This window comes from Oxyura jamaicensis, chromosome 5 (assembly GCF_011077185.1).
Source record: "Oxyura jamaicensis isolate SHBP4307 breed ruddy duck chromosome 5, BPBGC_Ojam_1.0, whole genome shotgun sequence".
NCBI lineage: Eukaryota > Metazoa > Chordata > Aves > Anseriformes > Anatidae > Oxyura > Oxyura jamaicensis.
Genome location: NC_048897.1, coordinates 45,596,966 through 45,618,755, shown reverse-complemented (window position 1 = coordinate 45,618,755; position 21,790 = coordinate 45,596,966). Strand labels below are relative to the sequence as shown.

The 21,790-nt window shown below is 41.4% G+C and overlaps 1 protein-coding gene across 3 annotated transcripts; it reads right to left on the bottom strand.

Moving 5' to 3' along the window:
- Positions 1–22: 22 nt before the first annotated feature.
- Positions 23–19,323, bottom strand: C5H14orf180 (chromosome 5 C14orf180 homolog). Of its 3 annotated transcripts, XM_035326931.1 has the most exons (7): positions 18,853–18,978; positions 10,998–11,098; positions 10,043–10,150; positions 8,761–9,114; positions 6,113–6,239; positions 4,172–4,198; positions 23–1,470 (listed from the first exon to the last, which is right to left on the bottom strand). In XM_035326931.1, exons 4-7 carry the CDS (start codon positions 8,845–8,847, stop codon positions 1,268–1,270), a joined length of 444 nt encoding a protein of 147 aa, XP_035182822.1. In that variant the 5' UTR covers positions 8,848–9,114; positions 10,043–10,150; positions 10,998–11,098; positions 18,853–18,978; the 3' UTR covers positions 23–1,267. The 3 variants fall into 3 exon arrangements, with proteins under 3 accessions (XP_035182822.1, XP_035182824.1, XP_035182823.1); XM_035326933.1 differs by lacking the exon at positions 8,761–9,114 and having other exon boundaries at positions 18,853–19,323; XM_035326932.1 differs by lacking the exons at positions 10,043–10,150; positions 10,998–11,098; positions 18,853–18,978 and having other exon boundaries at positions 8,761–9,593.
- Between the last annotated feature and the right edge of the window lie 2,467 nt (positions 19,324–21,790).

The window sequence follows — 21,790 nt, the reverse complement described above, 5'->3', positions numbered from 1 at the left end:
TTTTTTTTTTTTTTTTTTTTTTTTTTTTTTTTTTTTTTTGTGGGTTACAAAGGCAGAGGATTTCTAGTCAAGGTCATGCAGGCATCACATCCATATTCTCTGCCCTGTTTCCTTTCTCTTTCTTTTCCTTTTCTTCAGCTCTTATGGGCTCTGCTGTCATCCTCACACTGAATAAACCCAAACATACATTAAGTGTTACTTGACTAGAATCTAAGGCCTGAAAAATGTATCATGCTGTTTTTGTTTAGGAGGAAAACATAGCTCAAGCTTATAAGCTTGCATTTGCTGGATGTCCTCTCAAACACCCAGAGCATCATTCCACATTTATTGCCTGATCTCCATTAAAATGATTGCCTCCAGAGAGGTTGCACCGTATGGTGCTACAATGGAGAGATAACAGGGCTTTGACCCCACACCTTCATAAACAGCCCGTAATACCCTTACATAAGGTTTTGAATGCACAGGCATAAAAGCAAAACCTCTGACTGAAGACAAGAACTGTCATAAATCTTATAAGCTCAGCTCGTGGGGTTTATGGACTGAATCAAGCCCAGAGGATTAAGCTACTGATTTGATAATTAACCTAGGATTCGATGCTGCTATGTATTATGTTAGGCAAATGCTCTGTTTACTATTTAAATGAGTTTTCATGTTCTTTTTCACACCTGGGAGTCAAGTGAAACATTAAGAGTCAACTTGTGCCCATGGAGGAAAAAATGCATGAAGGGAAAGAAGAAAGCTATTTGCCGTGATTTTACTAACAATCATTTCAGGTATATAAATATAGCAGCTTGACAAGCCTTTGGCCACCAGAGCAGTGTTTGTGCAATAGTTCAGCTTTATTTTAACTTTTGTAGAATAGCTTTTAGGAGACATGAGAAGAAAGACTGTTTGGTATTTAATGCTTTGACCTGAGACTCAGGAGACTTTTATTCAGAGTGTGTTGCTGCCTGCACAGATCAATGAATTTCTCTCTTTGCTCCTCATAACAGCACTTATTTGCTGTTAAGGATGATGGAGCATCAGTTTGGTAGGACCTCTTGGTTCTACTATCATCATTCAGTAATGTTAAGGGAAAAAAAAAAAAACAAAAAAGAACAATTAGCTGCTAGAAAGTGCACAAGAGGGGTGGTTTTCTCGTTCTTTGAGTTGGATGCTCATGTGTTCCTTGCATGGGGATTGAGTGGACAGGGAGCTTTGCTCTGCCGTATGATGGTTACCAGTGCTCTGAGATGTCTGTCAGGCTCACTGCAGATGGAGGTCATTGTTACTGCCTCATAAACCAAGTCCAGCATTTATGAGCAACGTGTCTTATCTGAAGAAAGAAGATAACAAGTCGGGATTGAAACTCCTCCAGGACTTTGGTGTCTTGCTTCATGCTGGTGTAGTAGAGACTCACAGCCAGGATCAGCACAGCGCAGAAGGAGAGCCCCAGGAGCACAGGCAACCCAGATGATGACCTGTCATGCACTGAGAAGGGGTGGGGAGGAAAAAGAAAGCAGCATTATTTTAGTGTCATCTTAAACACTTCCCAAATCTGACCCCCCACAGATGCCTTTGTCCTACTTTTCTGGGAACAGTGGGGTACATGGGGCTCTGGTTGCGAATACTTCTCTAGGCATCAGTTAAGTGATAGCAGGTCACTCCTCCTGATGCAGGGCGGTGAGTATAAAAGCCCTCATCTAATGGTGCATTTAAAGAGTTTAATTATATACAATATGAACAGGATTACCATAGCTAATGCATAATCTCAAATTTCCTTCCAGCAGTTATTTTTTATACCTTAAAGCTAAACGTTAGGTTACTAGGAGAATATTAAGCCACCTCACTTAATTATTTAATGCCTACAAATGTTCCATAAAGAGAGAAGATCTAGATTTCTATCCTTTTCCCTGGTAACTCAGCCTGTCTGGGGCCCCTGCTAATTACAGAAAGATCTGAGACAAGGCATAGGCACATTTAGAAAGCTCTGGCTGGCTTAACCTCTCTCTAAGTGCTAGGTGTGCTAATTACACTGGAACATCCTCAGTGTTTGCTCTTATGCAGGACACTGTAAACATTTTTCTTGCCTGTTACAATACAGTTCAAGGATGTTTAAAGTGCTATAGGTCAGACATAGTTCATGTGTGGAAGTCAATGGGCTACGCTTAGCTCTCTGATGTCCATGCAGATATTTAGAGGTGTCTCAGCCCTTGTATGTGTGTATTCATCCATGGGCATCTGGGATTCAGTTTGGTTCAGATCTATCTGCTTTGTTTGGCTGCATGTTCATTGCACCATCAGTATTATTTTATAAAACACTTTGAGTATTAAACATGCAGTATAAAACCAAATTCACGCCTGAATAGAAATCCAAAGTGTGCAGCTATTTTCCTGCCATATGCACATAATCAATAAGAAGATAAAAATGTGGCGTGGATTATTATGGTTAAAGGACCAACATTAGTTATAACATATTTAAATTAGCTTCTACTACCAGCCCTGGAACACACAGCAGTCAATTAAATTGTCATACAGATGTACAGAGAGGAAGGTAAAAAGTCGTAAAACCAAGCAAGAAACCATAATAATGTATCAAAAAGTGTATTGGGAAAAGGTAAAATGTTAATAGGCAGTCATTTTATAGCTAACCAGAAACCAAATCAATGTCCCATAATAGGTCTGAGTGAATTATTTTCAGCAAATAATTTATTCCTTTGAATTTATCCTTCCTTTCTGTTTGCAAATTATCCATGAGCAGACTTCAATTTTTATAAATTTATTTGGTATTATTCTATGAATGGTTTATATGTAGGTATTTAACCAGTGAATTAATCACCACTTTCTGCTTTTGCAGAGTTTTTTTGATTTGGAAGGTGGTATTTATGTTTTTTGATCTCCCAGGCCACATGATACAGCTGTTGACTGGGTGGCTGCCTGCCTTTCAAAGCATGGAGCCTGTCTGATGAGTGTGTTTTGTAAGAGTGAAACTATTCTGTAATGCTAAACAGCTTTTCAAATCAGCCCTTTTCTACAAAGTGTTTAAAACTTTGAAGTGCTTAAAACTGTTTTTAATCTCATGAAAGTTACTTCCTATGTCAAATTTTTGGGTTATTTCAGATGCAAATTTGTTTTTTCATTATATCTTGTCAACATGGGAATGTACTTAGTTCAGAGACATAAAAAAATAATGTGGAAGAACAGTCCCAACCCCAAAATAGCTCTCAGCTATGCTCACATAGCTTCATCACACCGCTACAGATGTGTGCTGGAGTGTGTGTTTGCTCTTTTCGAAGTTGCAAATTAAAAAAAAACAGACAATGTTTAAAATTGTTAAATTGTTTGTTGGAACAGCACGTTCAGCCCTTGCCATATGCCCACACAAATAAGAAAAAAAGCAACTTGTATGTGAGAAAAGCACTGGAACAGCATACAAGAGATTTTGTTTCAGGTCCTGCCTTGGCCCTAGGTTTCCACTGTTACCTGAGGGATGTTTGCTCTTTCCTTTTTCACCAGATTCCTTCCTGCCCACAGCACCTTGTTCCTTTTGCCCTCCCACCACTACACCTCTGTGTGTGTGCATATACATGTATATATGTACCCCTTCCCCTCTTACTGCACTGCATACAGAAGGGGCTGGATGTTGGCCGAGGCCTCTAGAGATGATCGCCATCATAATAACACCCAGATACACACGTTTCCTTGGGGGTCTGTGAGGCTGCTTGTCCTCAAACATCCTTGCAAACAAAAATAATAATAATAAAAAAGATTATTTTTATTGTTTCTACCATGCTGCCAGTGTATAAATGAATTGTCTCTTCCCCATATAAGAAAGTCAGCGGGGAGAACTACTGTTTCGCTTGGGGTGTTTTCCCTGCATATCTTAGTGAAAAACCTGTACCTATTTCATTGCCATAAAATATATTAATTCTATTTAAATTAAAAATAGCTTCAGGGATTTCATTTTTGTTTCCACTATTTGTCTTGCTAGATGTCTTGTTTAAAATACTGCAGCAGACCTCATCAACTCTTTGTGCTTCATGTGCCGAGAAAGGAAAAGCAACAGCTGCCAACAGTATGAAATGCTTCATATTTGGAGGGTTTATTTGCAGAGCGCATCCCGACAGCCGCAAAACAAACTCAGGTTAGTTCCATGATTGCCTCAGAGTTATAATGTGAAACTTTGACTTACCCACTACGTAGTCACAGCAGGAAATAACTGGAAAACAGAATAAAAATATTCTTACATGCCTGGAAAGGGGGTGTCTCTTTGCTGAAGATAAAAGAAAAGCATGTACTGGATGGTATATCTGAAACTGCCCATCACCCTACAGACACTGGGCAACTCCTTTCACTGCTTCTGGCTGAATGCATTTATGCCAGATGAGGATCTATCCACCCCATGCAAACATGCAGATATAGGTGTGCTTCAGGAAAGTGAGAAAAAAATATTTTCTGAGGAATTTCAAAGGCAGAGATTGCTGCTGTTGAAGGATGGCCAGAAGTCAGCTCTCACAAAATAATAATAATAATAAAAAACAACACACCCCACACAACATAAAACAACACAAAAAAAAAAACTCTTCCGACTCTGCATCACTTCTAGAAAACAAATGAGAGAGAACAGAAGGCTAAGAAAAGAATGAAATATAGAAAACAAACCCGACTGTAAGATGCAACTGTCATCCAACAGCATCCTGGAACTGCCTCTGCTTGGCAGCTGGGGCCCAGATGCAATCCAGGATGAAAAGTCTGGAGCATGGAAAAATTCCACTGGTGCCAGCAACTTTCATCCTACCAGCCTCTATTTTAATAATGTTGCATGGACAAACAGCAAATCATCTAAATCACAGGCTGTTTGTAACACAGAATATTAATTATGAGTTGGGACAATCTTCCTGTCCTCATGGAAGAGTCAGCGTCTTTCCCATCCCTGCAGCTCCCTGTGGCCTGAGCACAGCTGTGCTGAGGTCAGAGCTGGTGGGTGCCAAAACCCCAGCCCCAGGTGGACTGACTGTGGAGTGCCAAGCATGGATCTGGGGGCACAGACTCTGGCAGGGAGCTGAAGGAGGTATTACATCTTGTCTAAATCCTGCTCTTGAGCAGTCAAATGAGCTTTGAAGAATTTAGGGCCGACTCACTGATTCTTCCCATGCGCTTGGTTTGGATAGGAAAGCCCAGGCTGTGCCAACAACCTTATCAAGAAAGAGCTTTTCATTCCTGCATTAGAAGGCACCAGAAGCAGCACACTGCAAAACCAACAAGAAGTCTGTGTACAGACACAGCAGTGGATGCCACGCCTTGTTTTTAGAAGCTGAGTAGCAGTCCGGACAGGTGGCTGACATGGAAATTTCTGTCACCTGTGTTTTTGCTGGCAGATGTATCAAAACCATACAATTTTAGCTTCCTACCAATAAACACAATTTGTCCTAGTCAGGTCTGTCAGTGAAAGTCAGAATAAAACCATTATTTGGTTATGAACTGTATTTAGCACGTGCAGAAGTGCAAGCTGAATCCTTGTGTTAGACCTCAGCTTTAGGTCACTCCCAGCTGACCTACCCACAAGCTGTTATTTTGGCTCAAGAATGAAGACCAGAAGCCGTGATAGCTGTATTGTTCCTTGGGCACCCTTACTCGCAGAAAACATTACATCCTGGCTGCTGTTAATCCCAGTGCGCCAGCCAGGCTCAGACCTTTACTGTTCTGTCTCTTGCCATGCAGGTTGCTCAGGAACATCAGAAGGTGAGCTCCCTTCTTGGTATTACATCCTAGTTACCCAGAACGACATAAGTACATTTAAGTTTGATTTGTTTGAGATCCATTATGAATGAAAGCAGTGTTCAGGTATAGACCTGGTTCCCAGCCAAACCCACAGTCTGCAATGGTCCCTGCGGTCCCACAAGTTCACCATGAGAACAAGCCGAGGCTGCTCTAAGCTGATCCTCCAGGACAGGCAGAGGAATGGACCACATGCACTTCTGCAGAGCACAGCACGGAAGGTGTCTGTCCCCTGCTCCACGCTGAGCTCAAAAAAACAGATAACACTAACAGAGGGGGAGGCTGATGAGGACAGACAGGGTGAAGGTTAAGAAGTAGAAAGGTCATGCCAGAAAGCCTAATAGCTTGAACATACCATGTTCAATGACTTCTTCTGGCTCACGAAACCGAACCCTTCTCTCTGCTTTCCGTTTTTCCCCCACAGCTTGGTCCACTGGTGGCCTTTTTCTCAGTATTGAAGGAGGACAGCTACTGTCATCTGTCTAAAGAGTTGATCAAAACACAACACATGGCCATTCAAGCTGGAGTAATGAATCTAGGTGAAGCTTTGAGTTTGTGTGGCTATATTTTTACCACGTCCCTCAAAGGACATGGTATGAAACACATCTGATGTGACATTTACAGTCATATCACTGTAATACGTACACCAAGCCAATATAAATATCATTGTCGTAAATCTTGAGTACACTAAAGCTGTCTTTTCAGGAAAAAGGCATGGTTAAAGAAACAGACAGCAAAGTTTCAGAAAGGATTTCTCTAAACTGTAGCGAACAGTTATTGAAGATAGCTGCTCAACAGACTGGGGTAGAACACAAATATAATATGAAAGGTAAGATTCATATTATTGGAAACACCTTTGAAGTGTTCTGAGCTAGCTAAGCTGCTCTGTTTTGGATGTGATGTTGCCATTTAAACAACTGAGGTTATGCAGCAATCTCATGATTGGACATCTTGATGGGTATGAGAAGCAATTGCTTGCCATTTGATATCACAATTATGTTGTTGCTCTGTTTTTTCCTTGGAAGCCACACTCGGTCTTTGATAATGAAATCAGATTGCTGTGGATTCTGCCAAATGACAAAAAACAGGGCTGCAATAATAGTAATAAAACCCTCTTCTGTGTAATAATGTTCCCAAAGTTAACTCCCTAAAGCAAATCCAAAGCATCTCAGTTCAGAGACACACATTGTCCTCGGAAAGTGGAACAGCAGATGGCAAACTTTCTACCTTCCAAAGACCTAAGTGGGTGGCAGAGATTCTCTACATTTTATTTTTACTTTAAGATCAAAGTTGTCTTCTCTACACCTCTTCCTCCTCTTTCTCCTCATATGTCTTTTCCTCACTCAGTGACGGCAGAGCCCTTCCTCCATGTTTCTCTTCCTGCTTTACCCTTCTACTCCTCAATGTCTGTTACATTTATATAGTCAGATAGCCTTGCCCTACGCCTTGTTTCTTTGGATGCTTTCCCCACACTCAGCAATTCATGCACACACTATTTGGGCTGTAGAGGCAGGATTAAAGCCCATTACCTGCAGTATGGGGCTGGCAGACTGCCTGGGGAGGGTCCATAGGTTTCCCTGTGCATCGCACACTGTATTTCCCCTTTACCAAACACATGTTGACCACATTGGCTTTGGAAGAGACACCACTATGTGCTGGATCCAGACAGAGAATTAGGGGTGACGTTCCTGGGCAGATCAAGCCTACCGGAATGGCTTTCCGGTGGATGCCTAGGCTTCCTACACAATTCACAAGACAATTATGTGTTTAAAAAAGCATCCACAGCAGCCAGCCCATTAAGCAGGAAAGCACATAACACAGACAGCAGGAACTGCAGGGGAGTGAGGAATGTCTTCAGCTTTGATACCTTCTCCTGAGGGATTTGTAAACCAGATTTTAGCATCATGTATCACTGGTAAGGATCTTTTCTCTGAGCTTGGGGTCATACAAGTATCAATACCACCTCTGTCTCATGATCAGAGGCAGAGTGGTGGTGGTCTGTGTTTTTTAATCCAGCAGCTCAGAAGCTGGAAGACCCATCCAATGTATGGGATGTCTAGATTCAACTTCTTTTTAAGTCCAAGGGAATATGAACCCATACCTCCTATACACATACCTTCATCATCAGACCTATGGTGCACATGTGGGACTGAGGGAATCTCAGTCGCTGCCAGTGAAGCCATCTTGTTTGGCCTGAAATAATTAAATATTCATTGGGACAAAGAAAGAAAGAATGAAAGAATGGCTTTGCAGCCCAGTGTTTGGGTGCTCCCTCGGGGATGGAAGAGGTCTGCTCCTATCCTTGCTCCAATGAATACTTAATGTGAAATACTTAAATTTTCATTAGAGCAGTCACTGGGAACAGGGTCTCTTGTCTACCAGGTGAGTGCCCTAATCACTCTGCTGTAGCCTTACACACACACACACATGAGCGTGTGTGCATGCACACACACACATACACACACACTTTCTGGCATAATGAATATTTAATTATTTTGTGGAAAAAGGAAGTAGCTTCAGGGAGACACAGCACAAGATGCCCAGCTCAGACTAGCAGTGGTCACAGCTTTCTCTGAGAGGACTCCTCCAGTGGCACATCCAAGGAAACCAAACCTTATATTTGTAGAGATTCATAACTCCACGAGATGCTTTTGTCCATATGAGATTTTCCAAACACCCAACAGCAATGTCACATCAGAACAGAAAAACATTAAACAGCTAGATGGTGGGGTAGCACCAAGCCAATGAAAACCTTAAAAAGGAAGTGACATTTATAATATTTACTAGGCATTAACAATCTATGGAAATCAAAGCTGCACCGTGTCAGGAAAAAAAAAAAAAAAAAAGGTACATTTTCCTCTCAGACAGTGACCCAGTGTTAGCAGGTATGACAAGAGCTGGAAACCTACCAAACTGTTAGTTTGGAAAGAATATGACATTAAAAACAAGACACTTGTGAAAAATTCTGGGCATTGGGCACGAGGACACCAAGAGATTACTTACCAGGAGCTCCTCTGCACTACGATCAGAAGGTGGGTCTGGACATATTTGGGACATGTACTCTGGATGCCAACATGAAGCCTCCCACATGAAGCTTTGGTTGGAAAGCCACTCGCTCAAGGAAATGGGGAGGACCAGGGAAAAACGTCTGGAGACCCCTCTGCAGCAGGGACTGAGCAGGCAGTGCCAGCAAGCAGATGACAGAGGAGTGGAAAGATGAGTTTCCACCCTTCATGCCAGTGTTGGCTTGGGAAGGATGACGTGACTTGAAATGTACTCAGCAGCCAAAAATAGCATACAGTGATAATACTGGTTGTGCAGCTGGAAAGCAGGGCTTTCCTGGCAACTGGAGAGAGGCTGAATGGAGCAAATCACAGATAAACACCTTGATATTTATATGCGTGAATGTAAATTTGAAGCTGTTCTTTCCATAATGATTACTGCATTTCCATTATGACATTGATCTCCTTTCCAGAAAACATTCCTGATCTCAAAAATCTTACAAGTGGCACTACTTTTAATCCTTTTATTGTTCAGAACTATGTGGGCAAAAGCCATGAGGAAATGTAACAGTTATAGAGGATTCACATATATCACATATATCTCCCTCCAGTACAGTTATGGCCTCAGTTTATATGTCTTACAAATTAGATCCATTATTATAGTAATAAAGTGAGATTTGAACATTAGACATTTCTACAGATATTATAATAAGATTATTGATAGAGAAGAGAGGTGATTTACTGTTCAACAGCCCCTTGTCAAATGCTGAAGGCTGGTCATCATTAAATATACAATTTCCAGCCAGAAATACCTGCCATGACTGCTGAAATATGGTGGTTTATTGTCTTGGAGCTATTTATTTGTTGTGAAATGTCTAAAACAATCCAGTTTTGTGTAATTTTCCAAGTTAGATGGAGTGTCTCAAGGCAGGACCCTAGCATTGCTCCTTTCACAAGGGGCTTCACTACAAAGTGGCAGGGAAGACCCCAGTGTTGTTCTCTGTTACAGCTGTGCATGCTCAGACCGGGCCATCATTTTGCACCCACCCAGTGAAGGATAGGTGCAAAGCGAAAGGTAGGTGCAAGGGTTGCAAGATGAAGGCATTGGCACACAGACCCAGTCTCTGCATGGGTCTTTGATGCTTGGAAGACCTGCTGTCCTCAAACCTTTCAATTTCCATCAGTGAAAGCAGTGTCAGCATGGAGAGGAACACATTTTACTGGCCTGGGTCATTTCACTGAATAAACCATATCTAAAAGCCACCTGGAGAGAAACACCTTACCTTCTCTTTCCTGTACATTGGGGTGTTGGAGGGCTTTTCCTCATACTGTAACCGGCTCACAGCTGCAAGGCTTGTAAAACGTTCTCAAAATTCCCTCTCTGTTGTGTCCTGCAAGTGTTTCACATCAGTTATTTTTGTGATATCTAAGCTGAGCTTTTGGTGGGGAAAGTCATTTTTCAAAACTTTGCTCATGGTAGATCCTAGACAGAGAGGTGACAAAACCAATCAAATGGTGATGCCCAATTTATCTGGTTCTTCCTTGCTCCCATCATGATAATCACCTGCTACTAAATAAAATAAGAAGGAATTTATATGCCTACTGTGGCCAAAAATATGGGTGGAGGTGGGAAGAGGGAAGTCAAAGCCTAATATTCATCTCTCTCTCACTTTCCCTGCATGAATTGTCTCATTCATTTTTACTAGTGTCATCCATCAAGTCACATAAAAAAGGTCTTTTGTAGCCTCTTATTCCTGAAAACAGAGGCAAAGAGCTCATAATCTTTTAGACCTGAATGAGAAACCCTGTTCGTATCTTTTTCAGTGAATCTGATCTTATTGAAAGCAAAGGCTTTTTTTTTTTTTTTTTTTTTTTTTTTAACAATTAATCAGAATTTTTTGACTTTATCTTTAAAACGCCCAGAAGAAAAGTTGTTGGTTTTTGTTTGTTTGTTTGTCTGTTTTTAATTCTAAATGGTTCATATGTAATTTTCAATGTAAGAACTCTCTTCAGTTCCAGAGATTCCCCTTAAGCATAAACATTTTTTTCTGTTAATTTGATTGAAAAATTATTAGGCATCTTATAAATGTTTTAATGAAAGATTCCTATCCAAATGTTAGGAATGATCATTTAATAGTACCATTCTCACTTTTTTTTTTTTTTTTTTTTTTTTTTTTCCTCCACCTGTTAATTATAGTGATAGTGATAGTCATAAATGCTTGAACAATTTGTAGTTACCTGGGCACTCAAGTTCCAGTGGATAAAGATGTCAGGAGTTCAAATCTCATAACACGGATGGATCCATTCCTGCTAAGTGCTTTTGATTGCAGTTTAACCACCTAAAATTGAATATAGATTAGGAATAAAACACAGTTTCATGCATGAAGTGAAGAATTCCAGGAAGATAACTTTCCTAGTTTCTGAAATCACTGGTAAAAAATAATAGTTACAATACTGGAACAATTTCTACTCTGGAAGCTGAAAGAATTTTCCTTAACATTGCCCTCCTCTTTGAAGTAATTTTTCATCTAGGCTTTGATCTCATTTTTCGCAACACATGTCAGAACCAAAGCTGGACAAAGAATTCATAAATGAATTATTTAGCTGAGGAGTGTCACCTCTATTTCTTTTTGCTAATTGTTCACAAATACATAGTGACTTTTGTGAACATATTCATTATTCAGATTTATTCAGTGGATAATTGCTGGGAGAAATTATTTGTCTGTAGACTGCTTGGAAGAATTTTGCTGTGACTATTTAATAGTAAAAATCTATCCAGGCTTTTCATATGAGACATACTGAAAATATCTGTAACTACTGATGGAGTCGTTAAGCGTGACCAATATATTGCAGTCTTAATCAGCAAATCCCCTCTTTTGAGGACAAACTCCACTACTTCCAGTGTTACATGAGAGAAAAAGCAAAGACATGTCAAATATTTGTCGTGCTGACTTTGAATGGCTCACATTGTATATGCAAATAAGTTTTTACAAGAAAAGGGTTTCTTAAGTGTTTGCTCAGCAGAAAAATAAAACAAGCCTGAACAAAACATGATTGACTTCCCAGTGAACAAGTATGAACAGTCCACACAATGGAACTAACTGCACAGGCAGTATTTTCATGCAATACCCCAATGGAAGATGTCTAGAAAATAAACATAACATGATAAAACAATTTTACGCTGAGAGGATAGCTGTGTAACCATATGAACTCTTTTTCCATTTCCTTCTGCAGGAATAAATATTTTAGAAAAGCAAAGTACTTTGTAAATGATGCCTTTGTGGGGATTCGTCTGGCCTGGTTCAATTATTTTGAAACCTAGCAATTTTCTCATATCATTGAATCTGGTTTTATTGCAAATAGGGTCATAGAAATAGTCACTCATTGTGATAATGGACTTAGTTTATCTTAACTATTAACACTTCTAGTAGGTTTACACACACATATATATTCAATATTTATGGATATGCACAGTGCATATATATTAATAATGAAGTAACTTTATCTCCAACAATCTGAAAACAAAATCACGTAATACCATACAGTGCGGGGTGCAATGGTAACTGGAAGCAGCATATCAGGATAACAGAACAGAAAAGGAATAAATAAATTAGAAGGAAGTCTTCCATATCTTCTTCAACTTCCAGAGTGTCAATTGAGCCTTTGTTCAATATTCCACCTTTCGTGGTTCTGTGTGCTCTTGATTAATAATTTAGAGATGCACCTTTTGGCAGCAAGGTAAGTTTTGTGTTTGCCAAGAGTGATTTTCCACCAGTCAGGGAATACATCAGGAAATAAAAAGGTGAATTGCCCCACAGAGCATCATTAGCTGTGTTCCTTCTTCTTTTTTTATGCCTCTGGAGAAGCAGATTTAGTGCTGAAATGTGCGGAACACCCATGAGGTGTCATACAGCTCAGTTTCTACTCCTCAGACCTTCCAGAAAGGAAAGCACTGCATAAATTCCAACTTCAAGACAAAAATAAGTCCTTTGGACTGTGCATTTCCATATCCATTCCATGACAGAAGGGTCTTGGTTAACCTCTCTTCTGATGGTCACTCTAAAATGGGGTGTTTCTGATGAACTGGAAAAAAAATCAACAATGAAGCACAACGGAGACAGAGCGATGAACGGCCATATGGTCTGAAAAGGCTTGATGTGTGTGTAGCCAGGTGCACTGATAGCAGTCAGCTTATCTTTTCATATAATACCAAATTCCTGTGAGGCCCAGAGTCCCGTGTACCCCAGTGTGTTTGCCCCACAGGAAGGGCAGTTTGCTCAGCCCAAAGCTCAACATCTCTGGTTCCTGTGGTGCTCCTTGAAGGACCCACAAGGTTATCCTCTCATGGAGACCTTCTCTTCTGCATTTATACATTACTGCCCTGCAGTGGAAGTTTTCCTGATGACCTAGAGCTGTGAATTCACCTTTGATGCAGGTAGGCAGACCTGGGGCTGTTCATCCAGGAACTGCAGGCCTGGATTGCCACTCTCTGCAAAAATTAGATTTGTCACAGTCACATCACTTGCAGCTGTCTGATCCAACACACACAAAAAATAATTCTGAATCCAGCGCCCTGGCTGTGTTTGTAGATGTAGCAGGTACCTTGGGGTGCTCATAATCTTCCTGAGGTTGCAGCACCAGTTCCAAATCCGCAGCGTGCAGGGGCTTGCTCTGGATTTCAAATGAGCTCTTCTCTATGGCAAAGACACAAGCACCAAGCAAAATGTGTAGCAAGATTTTGCATTGTGGTGAGAAGGTCCCCAGTGCAGGGCAGACTGATTTCTGCTCTGCTGTATCTGGCTAGAAGTGATTTAACTCTCTTGAGGAACCTGGTCTTAATTCATCCCTGACATGAATCCATTGACTTATAAAGTCATGGATCCATCTTCATTTCTTAAAATTGCCTCTCTTATTCATGGGTCTTTCCGGGTAGATGTTACAAACAACAACAATGTACTTGTGCTGATATATAGTAAAGAGAGAGAATTTCTGTGCTGCTGAAATGAACTTTCTAAATAATTACAGAATGATTCCACATCCATTTCATAATTAGACTCCTGAGATTACAGCCAAGCCATTATTTGCAATTCAACATGCATTTTTACTTTGGAAATATCCCATAACCCATTAGGTTTATTCCACCTGAGGTTTCCCCCTTCGTTCCGTTCATCCTGCCACTGGGATCTAAAATGTAAAATATGTATTGATTGAATAAGAGTTACCAAGTAACCGAATGCTAATAACTGTTGTTAGCTCACTGTTTCCATATCCGTCAGCCCTGTTGATGCTGAATGTGGGAGACAGACAGGGCTGTAGTGAGTGAGGTCATTCTGAGTCAGCTTTTATCACATGTTCATCATATTTTAGCAACAAAAAGGATAGGAACAAGGACCTCTCCTTAAAGCAACCAGGGGTTGCTGATGACAGGGCTGCCACCAGCCAGGAGACAGGTGAGAAACATGAACCCACAGCCAGCAGATGGATGGCTGAGCTGGCATGAAATAAAAAGAGAGGGGAAAATAAATAAATAAACAAACAATATGTATATATATATATATATATATATATATACATATAATGAAAATAAAAACCCTCAGAAACAGCAAAAGCAGAATTATCTTCAGTAGCTCTATTTCAGCAACAATCACTTTGTGCTCTCTGTTGTGTTGAATGGGGCTTTCTGTAATGATTCCTCATTTACTCATGCGAGTTTTGGCCAGCAGAGTAATCAGACTAGGATAACTGCAGTATATAGCCTAAAATGGGGATTAGCAGCCTTGTCTAAATCCCAGAAATATCAAAAGGCTCCTGTTGATTTCTGCAGGCCCATGGTCTGTTCTGAATGGATTTCAGAAACCTGGAAGCTGTTAATGCCAGACTGGTCCTGAGGAGGGCAGCGAGTGGGACTTAGAGCAGTGGGAAGGGAAGAAGCAAGGGGAATCAATCGTAAAGCACCTCGACACAGGCATCACTGCACAAGATGATTTGAAAGCCCTGATGTAAATGCTCTTGAGCTCCATTTGTGGTGTCACCTTGGAAGGGGATTAGATTAGATTAGTGACATGAAAGGAGAACAGAAAAATTGAGAGAATAATGGATCGAAGCGTGAGAAAAGCCCAAATGAGTAAAATATGCATGAATTTGAAGGAGCTTGGATGGTGATACTGCATGATGAATATAAAAAGCAAGTGTCAAATCCTGTTGTCATTGGCAGACACTTTACACTAATGTTAAGTATATTAAAGTCTATTAAAGCTGATATTTGTTCTGGATTTAATTTGTTGTAATTAGTGTGTGAGACTCTCTCCTCCACCTCTCCACACCCTGGAGGCTGGTGTTTTCAGAGTAAAACAAGCAGTTTTAACAAAGAATAATTGGTACAATTTCCAAATCTGGCTAAGTGCTTCTGGAACCTATATTCACTTGGATCTCAATTTAAGCTGGGACAAGGAAACTAAGCAAGGGAAAATTCAGACAGTAGAGCAAAGAACACTTGTGCCCATTAGAATATATGATAAATCAGGTTGAAAGCCAGCTATTTTTTTTGCACAAGTAAGCTGAAGATTTCAATTGTGGTTTTGTTCCAAGCAGAACATCCTTTAGCATGTCTGTGGGAGTGTTGGGGGGACCTGCTTGTGCCAGGTCAGTTGGTGTCTCACAGGAGGGTGGCTGAGAACAGGACAGGCTTTGACTGGAGAGTGTGGAACTGGGTCCAGCCTCGGTCCCTGACAGTTTTGGATCAGATCCCTAAAATAAGGGACTTTGAGCAACCTGGTCTAGTGGGAAGTGTCCCTGCCCATGGCAGGGGGGTTGTATCTGGATGATCTTTAAGGTTCCTTACAACACAAGCCATCTGATGATTTTATGAGAAGATGCCCCTGCTAGTAGCTTTACCAGCCGGTTACTAGCTGCCTTGTTAATAGTTACAGCCCTCTCTGTTTTTCTACTTCTCTCTACTTCATTCTTATCAGAAGTTTGGTCCGGGATCAGGAACAGGAAACCTCTCAGCTTAAATTAGTATGTCGCCGAGAACCAACTCTTTTCCAACACACAATCTTTCTTTATTATTATTATTATTATTATTATTATTATTATTATTCGGTTTTAATATGGAGCATTTTATTTTTATCAGCCTATTTTTCATAATCTCAAATGTATAAGCCTTTCAAACAGTCACCTCAACAAAGCAGTGGAAATTACAATGCCTTTTCTTTTAAATCTAGGCAAATGCAAAGGCAAGGAATCAGCTTCACAGGACAGTTATAGAGACTGTGAATTAATAGTGTCTGAAGGGAGAAGGACTGAAACTGAGCTCTTGTTCTGTCATGATTTTGGCCACACAACTATTCCCTAACACAAGCAAAACCTGCCTTGCATTTTCTCATTCACGGATTACACCTTGTGTAGCAAGCATTTCTAGGACAAGTATGGAGACTGAAGTGCCCTTACACTCTCTGCTGAGGGTTGATATTGCTCCTTGTGTATTGGAGAGCTGGAAAAAAATTAAACCCTTTTTGGATCACAAAAGAGTCATTCCAACTCTAAAGTGAATATGATGGAAAGGTGATGTCACTACTCCTCTTTACCAGAAAAAGACCTCTCCTACTCTCCTGACTACAGCTCAGCAGCCCTCAGACTGTAAAACTGAAACACCTTTTCCTGATGCTCCTGGATTTGGCAAGCTTTGTCACTCACTGCATGGATAGTGCTGGAGCTGGAAAATTGTGTCAGCTTCCACGATGGACACATTTGATGTCCCAAACCAAAAACCAAAGGATTCTATGAGACTTCTTTACAGAGCAGTTGCCTTCTATTTGAATAGCACACTTCACCTACAAACCTTTATAACAGCTTTAAAAGAGCATTAGAGGAGATCTGATCCTGTCCCATTGCACAACCATGGGTGCTGCTGATTCCAGTGAAGAGTTCTGCTTGTGGAACCCAGGCAGGATATCATCTGCTACTTACATCTATGGGACCAATAAATCTCCATTAAAACATTAACATAAACTTATCTGTTAGGGCACTTTGGGTCAAGTTGCCTTTCTACTTACACCCCTACAAAAATATTGCAGTGAATGGAAACTTGTTAGTGCATGTGTATAACATTTGCTCTTTGGTTAAGTGAAATGATGAGAAACACAAAGACTGGGGCAAGGAACCATTGAATCCAAAACACGGATATCAAGTTACTTGCCTGATTATGGCAATCAATTTTATTTTCCTCTGACTGAAGTCACTTTAATGCAAGGGGCACAATCTAACTGTGAGGTTGGCACTCTGCTCTCTCAAGTTCTGGCTTTACTGGCTTCTGCCAAGCAGCCAAGTAATTTCAGCTGTCACATTCCCACTGGCTTGTCTGCTATCACTAGCTTATTACAACTAGTGAATTTCCAGCATTTTGGCATTCACAATGCACTGACACACAGCATAATCTTCTGAATAATACACTCTGCTTGCAGTACATGAGTGAAGAAAGTATCTGTCTGCTTCACACTTCCGTCTCTTTAAATGAATTTTCCTCACAACCAGCAATCTCTGCACAAAGACACCAGGTTCTCATTTCTAAGCCCTGAAGCCTGCCCACTCTTCATCTGGCCTGGTTTCATCTGGGATGTGCTGAGTGACTTTACCTGGCATTTGTCGGGGTGGCAGCAAGTGCTGCAGCCCTGGTTACTCCTGGAGAGTATGGGTGAACCCTGTGCTGGGAACCCCTCTTGTTTCAGTGGGTGAGAATACTGAGAGAGACAGACTTTTCTGAAGCCTGTAAGTTTTTTTGGATGCACAAGGTTTCCCTCAGCTAATGCACATACAAAAAGCACCTCTGAGACAAGAAGAAGAGAATATCTCCTTTTACTGAGTTACTTAGTAAGTGCCAGGCTGATCAAAGCTAGTGGTTTGTGGAGCAAAAGAAACCCTGCCATCTCTGAAAGGATGCTCCTTGCTTCAGCTTCAGCTCCTTGCATTCACCAAGTGGAAATCAAATATTCACAAGATACAGAAACAGCACTGCTTCTCCTTTTTCTAGAGAAGTACAACTTAAATAAGAAGTGTAAGGGGGTGAAAAAAAATAGAAGAGGAGTTAGAGCAGGTGGCACAGGTGGTATATGTCACTGAAACTTGTGAGCCCAGAGCTGGATGTGAGGCAATGTTTAGCAGAGGAGATGGACTGGCCCTGGACAGAAGAAGCCAGTGGTCCCATGTACCAAGCAGCCCTCAGTCCTTTGAGCCACCTGCTAACAGGGGAGTTTGTTTGCACAAAGTCAGGAACGGTGATGTCTTGGGGATGAATTCCCCAAATTTAGTCTTTGTCCAACAGACCATGCAGTAGCAGCTCTGGCCCAAGGAGTGTGCACAACCTAAAACATTCACCAAACCTCTTGTATCTGAAATCATTGATTAATTTGCTCCCCCAAAGGTAAAGCAGCTGCTCCAGGATGCACATATAAAACTTTATAAATTTCAGATACTTGTCAAAATATTCTATTGCAAAACTATCTGAATAATGATACATTCACTCTAGGCCCTTTATATGAGCAAATTGGAGGGTAGTTACTGGGTCTGGGAATGGCACTAGGAAAGGTATATAGAGCTTTCCTGATCCATACATCGTGAAAGGCTCAGACCTCCTTTCTTACACTTACAAAGTGTTTTCTGGGGGGGATCTGAACTGTTATCTGTGTTATTCTCAACACTAATGGAAAAAACAGGCTCTAACGGAGCAGCTTGTCATATTGCCTTTGTATTGGCTCAGTTCAGAAAAGCCTGCAAATAAACTTTATTGCTATTTTTCATAAATAATATGCTCATTTTCACTACTCTTGTTTAAGATCAGGGCCACACAGGAGTTACAGATATTGGTGAAGAGGCTGTACCTGCACCGGAGACTTTATAAACCTAAGGAGCAATGCCAGTTTACAGAAGACTGAAGGTCTGGACCTCAGCTTCCAGAGAGGCTGAACATAAAATGTAAGGAAAAGCAAGCCAAGAAGTTGCAGTGTTTGGACAGAAGCAGGTGAAGCAGTTTTTATGATAGAGGCTTTCTCCACACTGGCCTAAACTGGCAAGAACACAAAACCTTTTTTAGACATACCTGTTGGTCATGATGAAAAGTGTGGGCAGCATCTCATGCTGACACGTCTTGCTTGGGAGGCCTGCTCAGAAAAATCCTTCATCCGAGCACCAGCTGTCGTCTTTCCCCGAGCAAATTCCTTTAAAGCTGTCAAAGATGCTGTAATCAGACTAGGTCATCAAAACCGGTCCTCCTGAGGACTGGAAATAAGATCCAGAGATGATCATTCAGCTGCATGGGCAAGGTCTAAAACACTAAAGTTTCCATTGAAATTAAATGAAGGGTCTGTAATTGCTGTGAAAGAAAAGCAAAGCAATCACTGGGAGAGCCAGAAAGCTTTCAAACTACCTCCTGAAATGGTACTGGCTGTAAAGTAGGGATCTATGTAACGCACAACAGAATCTGATAGCAGAGCAAAGCTTTTACCAGGAAACCAACTTAGATAACTACTGGAGCATTTGTCTGTGTGCCTCTTGGAGCTAGGGCAAATTTTAATCGAGATTTCTACACACAGTTGAGTAGTTTTATTACTTGGCTAAATATAAAAAAGGTTAATAAAGTAATAAAAATGGATTCTTTGTCTTCCTCATTTCAAAACATGAGGCTGTGGTCAATATGTTTAATAATTTGTAAATAGACTGGAATGAAGCCCAGCAGCCATGGTGACCACTGAGAGGGGACTGCTGTGCATTTCTGCCCTCTCATACTCATGCTTGCATCAGCAGTTTTGCAGCTTCCATAAATTGTTTGTCAGTAAGGAAGAGAAAAGGGGCTGAGCTCCTCTCTGCTCTGATGTTTACTGCAGTTGCTGGAGTTACATCTGGGATAAATTTAGCCTGGTTTTGATTAAACACAGTCTTGGCTAGAATTAAAGGGTATCAGTGTATCTGATTTTAGCTGCATTTACACTATATTGTTTTCAGTGTCTCTGATTTCACGTGATTGATTCCTGCTTCAGTGGTGGTACAACAAACAGATCCCAAAGTGTCCTTGATACTTCTCCAGTGCATTGGCATTACACCAGATATTGATTCCTAGCTCCTTCTTATCACTCTAATTAAAAAACAAAAAAAAAAAGAGAGAGAGAGAGAGAGAGAGAGAGAGAAAGAAAGAAAGGAAGAAAGAAAGAAAGAAAGAAAGAAAGAAAGAAAGAAAGAAAGAAAGAAAGAAAGAAAGAAAGAAAGAAAGAAAGAAAGAAAAAGAAAGAAGGAAAGAAGGAAAGAAGGAAAGAAGGAAAGAAGGAAAAAGAAAGAAAGAAGAAGGAAAGAAATAAAGGAAGAAAGGAAGAAAGGAAGAAAAAAAAAAAAACAGCTCAATTCATGGTGTGATTGTTTGGACAACTACAAAAAAAAAAAGAAAAAGAAAAAATCAAAAAGAAGGTAAAAAAAGAGGAACAAACATCATCTCCCCTAGGTGGGAATAGCTAGGGAAATCATTGATTTATCAGACACTTGGTGTGCTCCCAGGGGTCCCAGGAGCAGTGCCCTGACTGGTGCAGGTAAGGAGGGAAGGGAGCGTAAACCTACAGCAAGTATCTAAGCAGAGTTGCTTTGGGGGGAAAAAAGAAAGAAAGTGAATGCAGTGTGCCCTGTTGAGCTTCTGAAAAAGATAGTTGGAGGGGAGGCTGCTCAAGGACAGGAGAGGTGGAGGTTTGTCACAGGGCATGGGGATCTCTGGAGCAATTTGGGAGACATGCACAGCAAGGCATGGGGAAAGCTGCTGCAGGGAAGGGAGGGGCTGCAGTCCCCAGAGGCGGATTAGTAGTGGTAGCAAGGAATCTGTTCCCCATAGCTGACTGCTGTTTTCATCAAAGTCCCTGAGCATGTTTCACCATGTTTCAGCTGGTTCTGTGCTGCCTTTTTTTTTTTTTTTTTTTTTTTTTTCAGCAGGGGAAACTGAGGCAGCAGGCAGGAAAGCAACTTGCCCGAGGCCCCTGCAGAAGCCAGCAGCAAAGCTGAGTGCTGGGGCTGTCTAACTGCTCACCCCACATCCCACAGAGACCCCAGGGCAGGGGACAGCTCTGAGATGATGCTGCCAAAGGCTTCTCTTGGCTGTTCAGAGACAGCATGCCAGGAGAAATCAGAGCACAAAAACCCAAGGGAAAAGCTGCTAGAGGTCCCGTAACGCCAAAGAGCAACCCTGCTGCAGTTTTGCAGTGAGGCAAAGCAGAGCACAGAGCAGGTAGCAGAGAGGAATAGCTCAGTATATATAAAGTCATGTACTTGCCTGAGCCCTCTAGAAGAAGCACCAATGGCACTGAGCTCGAGTGAGCCGCAGGGCTTCCTCGGCTGTTTATCCTGGTGAAGGATATTTAACAGCTCAGGCAACTGCCTGGAGCTCAGCTGAAAAATCCCTGTGCCAAAAGCACAGGAGACGGAGCCAGAGTAATAAACACGAGGCTCCTTGACTTTTTCCTAAGTGTCTAATTATATATACATGCAGCATTCCTGGGGCTCAATTATAAGCTTAAAGTCGCTTTTCCTTCCTCAAAGGTGTTGGTTAAGCAACCGAGAACAAAGAAACAAGGGGTGTTACTGCATGGCTCCTGTGCCACAGGACTCTTTATTCCCGTACCTCACCTGGCAGCCTCCATCCTCCCCAGAACTATAATTAGAGCATCTTGCAGCTATCGAGATAACACTGACCCTCACCACAGTGCTGGCCCGCCTGCCTTGCTGCTCTCATCTGTCTCACACGACAGCTCCTCACCCACACAAATCAAGAGCCTGGAGGAGATGGGGACATTTCTGCATTTTGGCTGTGCTGCCTGGGTCCACCCATCACACCTTGCCCCAGGTTATGGGATGCTGCCTGTGCTCGAGTTTACTGCTGGAATGGGACAGAGGGGTGAAACGAGGAGTTGGAAGAAGGATGCATTTTAATTTCACATTCCATTATCCAGGCTGCTTCTTGAATTAGTGCATGAAACTTGGCTCTTCTGTCCACATTTTGTTCAGGC